The following is a 13,056-nucleotide window of genomic DNA, read 5'->3' as shown; positions in this document are numbered from 1 at the left end:
GCACCACCTAGCCAACCCCCAACAGATATTCCTCAAATGGATAAATGATCCAATGAAATGATTTAGAGAATAATGAGCACTGACCAAAAATAAAAATCACAGAAAGAATTAGAGCTTATAATGATGTTCATCATTCATCACTGATGAGAACCATGTCATCATGTATATGATGGCATCCCTTGCACATGTATGCTTATACATACACATGTGTATATATATACACACACACACATGTATAATGAAGGGAGTGCTGTGCAAAGACAAGAACTATTCCACTCCAGGGCAAGATTGATAGGAGAGAAGACTATAGTTGATGGTATAGATGCTACAGGATTCTCCTCTGAAGCCTCAGAACTGGTTTCTTTTCCTGGCACACCATCAGTGCTTGGCAGCCATAGTGCAATCCTTTCTCAGGATAAACTCATTCCAAGGACAGCTCTGCCCTTCACAGAACTCTGCCTGTGTCTCCTGCTAGATTCTCCAGCTCAATCATCAATAAGCATTTATTATATGCTATTATTGCCAGATATTGATTTAGATTCAAGGGAGAGAAAAATATTTTCTACCTTTACTTCAGGAAATGCATATTCATAAAAGTATACATAGCATATATATTGAATAAATATGAAACAATTTGAGGTGGAAGGAGACAATCATGAAAATATTTATATAAGAAACTTTGAGAGAAGCTAGGGATTCTAAGAGACGAGAGTAGAGACTGAACTCTAGCATGATGGGAAGCCTTTATAAAAGGAGCTGAGGTAAAAGGAATGTGTCTGAGAATGTGAGAAAGGCAGGTTATCTGAACCAGAGGGCATAAAGCATATAAATTTACAATACAACTAGAAAAGTACATACAAGTTTTTTGTGGTAATAATACCCAAGACATACGAGAGAGAGAGAGAGAGAGAGAGAGAGAGAGAGAGAGAGAGAGAGAGAGAGATTTTCCATAATTCTCCAGGTTTCACTTTTTAAAATCCCAGAAAGAAAAGGGGGAGAGCAGGGATGATGAAGAAAAAGAAGGAAAGGAAGAGAGAAGGGGAGGAGAGTAGATAGATGGAGGAAGAGAAGAGGAGGGGAGGAACAGAGGTGGAGGGAGAGGGAAGGATTCTTCTCACACCACCAAGTCTTTTTCCAAGACTTAGCTAGAGGGGCGGCTAGGTGGCACAGTGGATAGAGCGCCAGCCCTGGAGTCAGGAGTACCTGAGTCCAAATCAGGCCTCAGATACTTAATAAATTACCTAGCTGTGAAAAAGACTTGGCTATCACTCCATACCCTCTTTCATTTCATAGAATCCCTAGTTCTCTTCAAAGCCCAGATCAAGCAACATCTTCTACATGAATACATTTATGATGCATCTGGCTCTTAGTGGTTTCCCATGTTGTTTCGTTGTGGGGGCGGGGGGGAAGAAGAGAGAAAGAAACTGGGTTTAAGAGACAAGATTTAACTCAGGTTCTCCTGTCTCCAGGGTGCTCCCATTGCTACATCTAGATGCTTTCTTTTTGTTTCATATTTATTGGGAAGGAAAGAAGGAAGGAAGGAGGGAAGAAGGGATGGAAAGAAGAAAATGAGAAAGGAAGGAGGAAAAAGTGACCACTATGGAGAATAATAGAGGTATTTTATAATATCAAGAACCAGAACTATGAAGAAAGATAAAAATCAAAGAGAATGCTATAGGAGAGGACAAAGAAGATCATGAAATAATTCAGTTGGAAAGACACCTTTCAAATGCAAATAATGAATACAGAAAAGACAGGAAGACAAAATTATTGATATTCTGAAAAACTTAGAAAAATAAAATAATAATGCTTATATTCCAGGAAATTTCTCAAGGAAAAACTTTCTAAAATACCAAAAGAAAAGTGATGGATGATTTAGGTAAGCAACTTAAAATCCAACTTTCACAGCATTTGTAGGAACACATGCTTGTAGGTTCCAAAAGCCTAGATATGACATAGAAAGGTCACCCTAGATTTTTTTTCCAGGTAGATTAGGAGAAATTGAAACACAAAATATGAAATTTCAAAGTATTGGATGTAAACATAGAATGAAATTTCCAGATAATCTATGAAGACTATTTTGAAATTAGAAATGAGCATTTAAAAATTAAAATAGGAGCTGCTAGGTGGCAAAGTGGATAGAGCACGGGCCCTGGAGTCAGGAAGACCTGAGTTCAAATGTGATCTCAGACAATAATTGCCTAGTTGTGTGACTTTGGGCAAGTCACTTAACCCCACTGCCTTAAATAAATAAAACTTTAAAAATATATTTTAAGAAAAGAATTAAAATGAATCTAAAGGTTGGGAAGGAATGGAGTTGGGGGAGGCAGAGTAGTGAATGTACAACAGACTTGAAAAGGAATCAAGATCTTGGAAACAAAGAGCTAAGTAAAAAAAAATGTAGCAGAGTAGTTCTAGAACTATTGTGATGTTTTGTGTTGCAAATAGATCTTGTGGTTTTTTCTGTACTGTCAGTATGAGTTCCATGGATGATCATTTGTCTGCCCTGGGTCATACCCTTTGGCAGGAGCAGGCAGCACTGGGGTCAATGGGCATCAAATCTGCTAATAGGGAGTCACATCAAGTGTTAATTAAGCCCAGCTCTTGCAGGACAGCAATAGACAATTGGCCAGTCCTTCAACAACCCCTCCCAGTCTCCCAAGTCTGCTGCTCCCTTCCCTTTCCTCTTCTTTTCTCTAAACTGGATCCACAAGCTCCAGCTCCATGCTGTCAGACTAATGTGGTCTAATGGGGCTGGATCTATATTGATCTAAGTTTCCTTAACTTTTTTTTTCTTTTTAACTTGACTATTGCTATTAACTTTGCTATTATCCCTCAATGGTCTCTTTTTGCTTACTTTTATCACCTTTAGGGAAACTATTATCTCCTTAAAGAAATTAGTTGCATCTCCAAAGGACCTTGAACTTTTTGTAGTGGTGTGGATTTTTTGTGGTGAATCCTAATTCCTTTGTAAAAGTCTAAGCCTTTCTTACATCCCTGAATGAGAGATTGCTGAGTTCTTCAACCAAAAAACCACAGCTACAATTTCCCACCCCAGTTGCTCTGGTTGTCCCTCTTTCTGACAGGACATACACTTTATATGGAGATAAGCTAAATACTAGCTGAATGTTAGAACCTTCAAAATTCCTGCTAGAGGACAGTCTCCTACAAAGCATGAAAACAATGAAGGGTAAAGGGAAGTGAGAAGAACAGGAGGATGATTCCTCAGTGAAATAATCTCTGATAAAGGGAGAATCCTCCTTTAATATAAGCTTAAATAACCAAAAATTACTTAATAACATGAGAAAAAAACATTTATTTTGCTATTGTTAAATTTAAAATATAATATTTATAATAATTTTAATATAATTTGATAAAAATTCTTTGTGTCCCTTTCAGTTTTCAAACTGAATTTTTTTTTCAGGAGGTGGGGGGGGCAAGGGAATGGGGATAAGTGACTTTCCCAAGGTCATACGGCTAAATAATTATGAAGTATCTGAGACTGGATTTGAACTCAGGTCCTATATCCCCTGCACCACCTAGTGCCCCAAACTGACAATTTAATGAAAAAAAGTCAATGCAACCAAATGAAGGTCTTAATCTGAGCAGAAGAGTGGCAGCTACTGGTCCCACAGAAGAAGCACTGGAGTACCCAAGGAGAGAAGGTGGGAACAGAACCAGGGTGGGAGACTGACTAGGTTATGGAAGGAGAAGTTAAGTAGCTTAAGAGTTTCACCAAATAATTTTTGTTGTATGCCATGCAAAAGCCCTCAAACAAAGCTTGAGAATTTGGGAAGCGAAGGACTATGGGATAGTTATAAAATAACGAGAGGTCAGAGCAACAAAGTTCATTGGCCTGGGAATGAAACCAGTCAGACAAATTCACAAAGAAGAGCTGGATTTTTCCATTATTATTCTACATCTTTTAAATAATATTTACATTACCATTTCCTCAAAGAAGTCTCATTTAATTCCCCAGGTTAATGTTATTCTTTCTTAAACATCAAGTAATATATTGTTTTGCAACTTACTAATGCACTGATTGGGTGATTACAAGTATTTTAGTTGTCAGGTGGTGAATTTTGCCTTTAAAAACAAATATAAAATTGATTTATTTTATTTGACCCTTAAAAACAGAATTGGAAATATCAGAGACACATTTCATTTGTACACAAAGAAGACCTCTAGGCTGTAAAAGTTGTAAAGTTGTAAGTTGTAAAAGGTGAACTTTGTCTTTAAGAACAAATACAAATTTGAATGTAAAAAATGTCAAACTGGAATGCAAAAATGCAAACTTAAGAAACAAAAAGCTTGCCTGTAAGTCTTTCCAAATCTAGTTGAGATTGTACAGATACCAAGAAGGGGGAGGAGGATTCCCATGCTTTATGGAAGTCTTTAGCATAACTGATAAGGTATAAAGGTCCTGAGTGGGGAGAGGGCACTCCTACTAACCTAAAGGAATTCTTAAAAAAAAGAACTCTTTGCCCGTAAAAAGCTTGACCTGAAAAACTTGTTGAGTTGGGTTGGGGTACTCCCTTGATTGAGAAGAACTGAAGATCCTGAAAATGTAAAATGGCAATAGGAGTCTGGTTCAACTGGATTCCTTTTCATGTAAGCCTAGATGTGATGTGGGAGAAATTGGTGTTTCTCCAAAGATAAGAGTTCATGAAAGTAAAAAACTCCTGGAGTTGGAAAAGTTGCGGATGTTTATTTCACAAGCCTGCAAAGTTCACAAATTAAAACTTTTTTCCTAGAGATGTTAAGCCATTGGAGGATTGGAGGATAGGGTGAAAGGGTGAATAACAAAGGACTGGGCAAGAGTGTGTGTGTGGGGGGGGGGGGGCGAGAGAGAGAGAGAGAGAGAGAGAGAGAGAGAGAGAGAGAGAGAGAGAGAGAGAGAGAGAGAGAGAGAGAGAAGCAGCCACAAGGGCTTGGTGAGTCCTACCACAAGGAGCATAGTTCTCCCCCTGATTTCAGCTTAGAGAGAGAAAGTGGGCATCCTGCAAAGAAGTGAGGAAAGAAAGGAGGCTCCCTTAGATGCCTTTCCATATGGGTTGGACAAGGGTGGTGCTTGGGGAGTGGTTTAGCAGATATTCTCTAATTCCTATGCCACAGACAGTACTCTCTGTGCAGGGTGGCATTCTAGTCTTTCCTGTCCCAAAGGGCTTTAAGTTCAACATTTCCTATGCCCTGAATCAGAAGAACTAATAAACACATAAGCCTAATTCTGCTTGACTTTTATAACCTCTGGAGGATAACACAGTAATCCAGTTTTATCTCCTTACTTGACTTCTATATGATAGAATGAAGTTACTTACAGCTTCTCAGTGTTTAGTCTAGTGATTGGACACCAAAGATGATTTGTTTATATAGAGCTTTAATTTCTAATATTCTATTGAAAAGTAATGATGATAATGGACATCCTTGTTTCATCCCTGATCTTAATGGAAATGCTACTAGTTAATCCCTATAACATATATTATTTATGGATGGTTTTAAGATAGCTACTGCTTATTATTTTAAGGAAAACTAGATTTATTCCTATACTCTCCTATTAAAATAGGAATGGATTTTATATTGTGTCAAAGGCATCAAATGGGGAATGGCTGAACAAGTTATGGTATATAAATGTCATGGAACTGTATAAGGAACCATGAATGGTCTGACTAGAAGCTTGGAAAGAATGATGCAGCTCTTCTCAGCAGTTCAGAGAGCTAGGACCACCTGGGAGACCTGTTATGGACAATGCCATCCTCAGGGGGAAAAAAGACAATACAGAATCTGAATGAATACTATGCTCATTAAACATTTTTTCCTGTAATTTTTTCTTCCTATTCCATGATTTTCTTTCTTCTCCCTTAGTCCTAATTCCTCATTATACAAAATGACAAATATGTAAACATATTAAACACAAATATACATATACAACTTTTCCCCTCCTAAGGTAGTGGGAAAGGAGTGTGGTAGAAAAATGTGTAACTTATAAACATGCAAATGAATGAATGTTGAAAAATTTATAACATTTAATTAGAATTAAATAAAACAGCAATTGGGGGCAGCTAGGTGGCATAGTGGATAAAGCACTGGCCCTGGAGTCAGGAGTACCTGGGTTCAAATCCGGTCTCAGACACTTAATAATTACCTAGCCATGTGGCCCTGGGCAAGCCACTTAACCCCATTTGCCTTGCAAAAACCTAAAAACAAACAAACAAAAAAAAATAGCAATCAAGAATAAAAAAATGATTTGTTGAACACTTGCAAACATAGTACAAAAAAGAAACAAATTTTGAAACCTGTTGATTGTTGTTGTCTTGCATTTACCTTTCTGTGATCCATACTCATACAGTTATCTAAGTGATATTCCCAAAATATAGGTCTGAACAAGTCAATCCCTTGACTGATAAACTCTACTAACTAACTCTAGGATCAATTAAATTACAAACTATTCTGTTTGATATTTAAAGCCCTTCAAAACCTGGCTAACCTCTATTCCGCTAGCCTTAAACACTACTTCCCTTTACTCCCTAAACTGTAGAATACCAGCCAGATAGACTGTCTTATTCTTCACTCTGCAGGCTGCATTTCTGGTATCCATGCTTTAGTGGCTATTTCCATGATCAAAAATGTACCTTCTATTTGCCTTCACCTTTTAGAATGCCTTGTTTCTTCGAAGGCTCAATTCATGCAAAACAAAAACCAAAACCAACCAAACAAAAAAGTATCATTTGAAGAAATCAGATTTTTCCATTTTTCATTTACTGTTTTCCAGTTTTATGCTTAAGTGTTCTTAGAAGACCTTATTTATTTGAATCTCTTCACAAATTTTATTAAAGTTTGTTTTTCCTTCTATTGCTTTTGCTATTTTTAGGAAGAAATGCCATTCAAAATCTTTGACTATTAGTTTTCATAAGATTTTTGAAATAATTTTATGTCCTAAAAATACATGGTCATTTGTTTTTCATTGGTAAAGGGAGTTCTAGCTGAAATGGATTCGAGATTCTTTTGTTATTCATATAATGATTGTTTATATTAGGAAAAATGTCAAACTAAACTGTTGTTATTAGTGAAAATGTGGATTATATCACTAGGGCATCAACAAGGACACATAAATATCAAGTCTGGAACTGTTTTAATGACATATCACATGTTTTTCACAGTTTTCTACTTTCTTCCAGCATTGCAACAATCTTTTTACTAACAAAGTAGTGGTCTGACTATACAATGAGTGATCCCTTAACTGTTTGAATACAATTTATTTTGGGGGTGATTTTACTTGGTACTTGCCCAGTCAAATACCTCACAACTCCTTTTCTGAAGAGATTATTCATATTTTATATAAATGCATACTACTGAACTTTGATCTCTTGTTTCTTACCCATTAGTCATATTTTCCAATGTATTCTTTTGCTATCATCTACTATCACATCCAATTCATAAATGATCAGCAATTATCAAATTCTCTGTTAATTTAATTAGGAAACTTTGATCAAATCCCCCCCCAATGCTCTGCTAAAAATATTGGCACATAGGTTGAATTATTTTATGGTGAAATACTTAAAAAATATACCAAAATACAAAAATGACAAATTATTTCATGAAATGTTATCTCCTGTTGCCTTTAGAAACTTTATTTACTTTAGATTATTTACTATTCCAAGAGAATTTGTATCCAACTATCTGTCCATTTAGCTGAAACTTCTTTCTGTATTTTTGTTCTATTTATATCAAGAATGTCAAGAAAGGATCAATGATCAAAAAATAATCATGAAGAAGAGAAACATTTTTATATATTAAACAAGGAAGAAATTACTGGAGATAAAATTGATGGCTTTGATTATACAAGATGAAAGGACACAAATGAATGGCTCAAAACAAAAAAAATCATAAGGGGATTTTTCGAAGGAATAAATGCAAGTTGTTATGATGATAAGTAGATTTTTCCAAAGTCTTAAATCATATAAATTATTATATCCATCCAATTGGGAAAAAATATTTCAAAGTTTAAAAGATTCCCTGCTGTTTGAACTGAAAAAAAAAAAATAGATTGTATAATTTGGGAAGGTAAGATAATAAGCCCTTATATAACTTCTACTATATTCCATACACTTTGCAAAACAATTTATAAATATTTTTATCACTGGAACCTTACAACATCCCTGTCAGTAATCAGCAGTAGATTCCATGAAATTAATGTATAATAAAATTATTTCAAAAAGAAAAATCATTGAACAATGATTAATGACTACTAGAATTCTGTTCAATATTATATAAAATGACAACCTATAAGACCTGGCATTTATAAACTAAGCTTCAAATACTAATCATAGTTTTCAAAGGAAACGAAATTCAGATTGGTAAAGTGTCTTGCAAAGGGTAACGTAGCTAGAAAGCAAAGTAGAAGAGATATGAACCCAGGCCTCTCGATAGCTGTCCATTCCATTATACCGTGTTCCCTATCAGAATATCAGCATCTAACAGACAATTTCCATAAAATTTGAATTAAAACTTTTCAATATCAGCATTTAGGAATTTCTCTAGGCACAGTAAAATTAATGACTTGTTGAATTGTGAGACCAAAATATTTCCTCATAATTCCCTCACCAAATCAAAACTAGTTTCCAATTAATCTGAGAATTCTAGTTGAAGTCTTTGTAAAGATTTACATTTCCTGTGCTGAGATTTCTCCCAAGCAGCATTCAAAAAAAGCTACCAAAAATGCAATTTCAATAAATCTAATTCTTTATAAAGACATAAAATTTGTTCTACAAACAAAGTTGTTCAAACAAAAGAAAGAAAAGAGGAAAATTTTCATCTCTATACTTCATATTCAGGGGCTTAGAGGTCACTATTTTAAAAGCCTCAAGGAAAAAAGAAATGTCCCTTCTTTCCTCATGACATCAACAGGCATATCAACCAATTTTGAAGTATGTTAGAATCTTAGACATTGTGCCCTGGGGTCATTCTTCATTTTACTTACTGGCTGAAGCAGGCAAATAAGAGAATGTTCTTGTATGATGATAATAGGTATTGGAGTGATCTCAGTTGCATGAAAAAGGGTCTCCACAGAAGCCATGATCTGGTCAAATCGTCCTGCAAGTCCACCCAAAGTCACAATGATGTCAACCTAAACAAGGCAATAAAAAAAACAAACAAACATAAATAAATTAAAAATGTATCAGTGACCCAAATATTAAGAGACTTACTGATAATTATATAGCAAATTGAAACTATTCATTTGTTATTTATATTAGATCAGCATTATGATAAAGCATCTATTATTGAAATATCATTTACCTTCAGCTTACATAAAACATTTCAGTCTTTAGAAAATATTTCTCATGTTATGTGATGTGATCAAATATTTTAATCCATAACGTACATGAATATATCAGCGTTCAAATTAGATTATCAACCATTTATTTTCACTAGTACTGAATTAATATTTGTAAATAAGAAATCAATTTTTGGAGGCAAGAAGAAAAATAGATTTTTTTCTTAATAAAGTCTAATTTTAATTCTCTAACAGGGCATCCTGTCATCATCAATGAATTCAAATCAAGAGTTGAATCATGGGGTGGCTAGGTGGCAAAGTGGATAGAGCACTGACCTGGGAGTCAGGAGTACCTGAGTTCAAATCTGACCTCAGATACTTATTAATTACCTAGCTGTGTGGCCTTGGGCAAACCACTTAACCCCACTGCCTTGCAAAAAAAAAAAAAAACCAAACAAAAAAAAAACAAAACTAACAACAAAAAAGAGCTGAATCACTATTGGACAATATGATTCTTAAAAAAAAGTTATTTCACAATTTCACAAGACTCCTTTTATAAAAAGCTGGAGAAATATGAACTGGTTGAATAAAGAAAACCAGAGTGTTTTGTTAAACATCTTTATCAAAAACCACTGTCACCTTTTCAATACTTTACTCCTCTTGATCCCCCGTGGAGAAAGTCCTTAACAACCCATCTTAGGAAAAGGAGACTGTGGTCATACTTCTAGACTTGTCCCTCAATGCCATCACAAGGGGGAGAATACCTTGGACAGAAAGGGTTTCCATCCCTAACAACAGCACTAGCAAATTCAAACCAACTGTGATCCACTAAGCAGGCAAGATAGCCTGGATGAAAAAGTAAAGCATCTTGAGAAAACAACGGGTTTCTGTTGAATAATACCCACAGAACTCAGAGCTGAAGATACCTGAGAATAGTTGTGATTTCCAGAGCACAGTTCTCTTTCCAGCAGAAATTCCATAGCCATTATAGCCAACCTCCGTTTAGAAGAGACCTAGCACCTGGTTCTGCAGACTCTCCAGCCCCACCTTTTGTAAGAAAGCCCTTCCCCATCAACTTTTTGGCACTGCCAACTTTAACATCAGAAAGGGATTTAGGTGTCTGGGAAGGCTTATATGATATGATACAAAAAGAAGAAAGCAAGAGCAAAAGAATGAATATACAGAAGGGTTCAAACAATGAAAATAAAAGAGTATTGAAAGAAAACAAATTTAGTCAAAGTTGTTTACAGGTAATTGGTGTGAAAACATATTTCCTTTTTGTTAAGAAGTGGTAATTTTTTTTCAATGTGGAAAGGCTTTTATTTGGAGTACATTCTTTTGCTGTACAGCAGAACTATGTTATAGATTTAAAAACAAACAAAATTGAAGAAATGATAAATTACAAGAGAATATAACATGAATATTCCCTGTTTTTTAAGTCTCAAAGGACTCCTTAACTTTTGAAGGTAAAATTTATTCACTGTCTTTAGGAAATAGACATCATGATGAATAAGCAATATCTGCAAACCAGTCATCAAAATCCTCAGATTGCTTCTCATTTCCCTATGCTTTTAACAAAGGCTAAATTAAATAATTAAATCAATTACATTGATCATTTTAAACTGGTGAGCAGAGAGGAGAGGGAAGGACACACCTTACCTTTGCAAAATTGTTAGAGCTTACCAACAATCAATAAGTAGTGTTTCTAAGTAGGTGAAGTGAAGAAAGAAAAGCAAAAAGAGATAGAAGGAAGTAAGTAAGCAATTAATATGGGATTAGTAACATGGGCTTCCTTTTTAGAAGTTTAAGGCAGGGGGCTTCTAGGACTTAAATGAAATATTCACCCAACCCCAAGTTATATGTATAAAGACTCAGATAATCAAGCTTTCAAAGAGTATAAACTATTAGGAATTTGGCTAATTTGGCAAATATCAGACAGACCAATTAGACTGAATTAAAAGCTACCTCATTTTCCCCAAATAATACTTGCCTATTTGAAAGGACTGTTTTAATAATAAAGTAAATCACTCCCTGTAGTAACTCAGAGAAATTTCAAAGTGTAGTTACATAATTTGTAGTTCTGGTTTATGCTAAAAGGATAAGAACATCACATAATGATGATTAAGTAAAAAAAGACCATAAACTGGCAATCAGAAGATTGTCATCATAGATCTTCATCATTATATGAGATCAGTAGTCCAAATCAGGACACTGCTTTACTCTACCTTACACCTCACCTTCACTCTCCTAACTCCAACTTCAAATCAACTTCCACATTCCTGAAGGAAGATATACACCTATAATTGAAAATGTTCTAGAGTTCCTTTTTTCAGCATCCAATTCTGACAACAAATTTAGCTTTGATTCACAAATTACGTTCAAATATCATTTTTCAATTTCTGGTATGGCCACTGGCTTCCTAGAGGGAAAATAATCCCTGTAAAAGTAGTTAAGGTCAATTAAATTTTAATTTATCTGAAAGGCTTTAGTTTCCTCATCTGCAAATAAAGATGAGTTCTAGGGTCAAATCAGTCTATGATTCCATGGACTACTGCTCTATCTCTACAGAGGAGGTACTGTTTCCAGTTGTTGAGTACTTAAATTTGAACCTACATTTGAGAAAGTACCCATTCTCACTTTAAACAAGCCTAAGTTCCAGATTCTCTTCTTCAACCTTCTTCTGCTTCCTTTTATGTGTTGCTTTCCTCCTTCACCAAGAAATTCTATAAAATGAAATTTTTTTTCACAGTATGATCTTTAAACTCCTTCACAAAATGTATAAATGATCTGCTGTGTTTTCTCTCACTGTGTTTTCTCTCACTCCTTCCCTCACCTCTGGAAAAAAACAAATAGCATAGCAATATGAATCTAGATAATATGCCCCCACAGTAAGTAGCTTTTGTAGACCTACAACATACTCATATTATGTTTCTGGCACCTAGGCAAATTTAAGATCCTTTAGAATTCCACCAAAGTGATCTCTAATCCATTAAAGATGGTATTTGTATAAATTAATGTTGTATTTGCAATAAATTTGAGTGATTTGTTGAAACAATAAAGAGTTCTTTCTATTCTGTATTTGCAATATTCACAAATGACATACCAAATGAAACTTGTGGAAACAGTTTACTAAGGTCTTATATGAAGTCCTTTTTAAATCTAAGAAAAAGCTTTTATACTTTCAAAAAAGAAATTCTGTAACTTTTATAATTATCTCTGCTCAGCTGAATTTCATTTTGTGTTTTACAATGTCAGGGATCTCCATGCCTGTCTTCTTTCCTTCTTCCATACCTCTCATCAGTTTTCTGTTCTAAAATGAGGATTACTTTAAAGGACATTTTTTATGCTCAGTGGACAGAACTTTTAATCATAGAATTTGATGTAATTCATAGGAAGAGTACATGATCGTATTTATTCTGAGTCAACGCAAAAGATCTTAAGAAGACTTTTGTCTTACTTGCTTACATTTTTCCCCCCAAAGAAGTATATTCAGCTTTTGGTTAATGCAGCATTGAAAAAATAAGCATTAGAATTCACCTTAATTTAATTCTCCCAAAATTTAGGAATCTATAAAAGAAAAAAATCAAAACCATGTAGATTCAACAAAGATTGCTAAACAAAGACTCAGATGATTTAGGTTCAAGTCTCAGCTCCATATCTAGTGAGTTATGTTGCTTTCAGTAAATCATTATATGCCCATTAGCCTCAATTCCCTAATGCATAAAATGCATGCAATAATAATTTCAATCCTGCCTAGACCCCAAAATAAAGAATTGTCAGAGTTT

At 34.8% G+C, this 13,056-nt stretch overlaps 1 protein-coding gene across 1 annotated transcript in view; it reads right to left on the bottom strand.

Moving 5' to 3' along the window:
* LOC141492802 (thiamine pyrophosphokinase 1-like) overlaps window positions 1–13,056 on the bottom strand; it is a 485,555-nt gene that overhangs the window by 166,971 nt on the left and 305,528 nt on the right. Inside the window, exon 7 of the mRNA XM_074193473.1 lies at window positions 8,978–9,124. Within this exon, the coding sequence (XP_074049574.1) occupies window positions 8,978–9,124 (147 nt within the window). The remainder of the gene's footprint in view (window positions 1–8,977; window positions 9,125–13,056) is intronic.

This window comes from Macrotis lagotis, chromosome 7, assembly GCF_037893015.1.
Source record: "Macrotis lagotis isolate mMagLag1 chromosome 7, bilby.v1.9.chrom.fasta, whole genome shotgun sequence".
In the NCBI taxonomy this organism is placed as follows: Eukaryota; Metazoa; Chordata; class Mammalia; order Peramelemorphia; family Peramelidae; genus Macrotis; species Macrotis lagotis.
The sequence above is the reverse complement of the archived record's forward strand: the minus strand, read 5'-3'. Positions and strand labels throughout refer to the sequence as shown.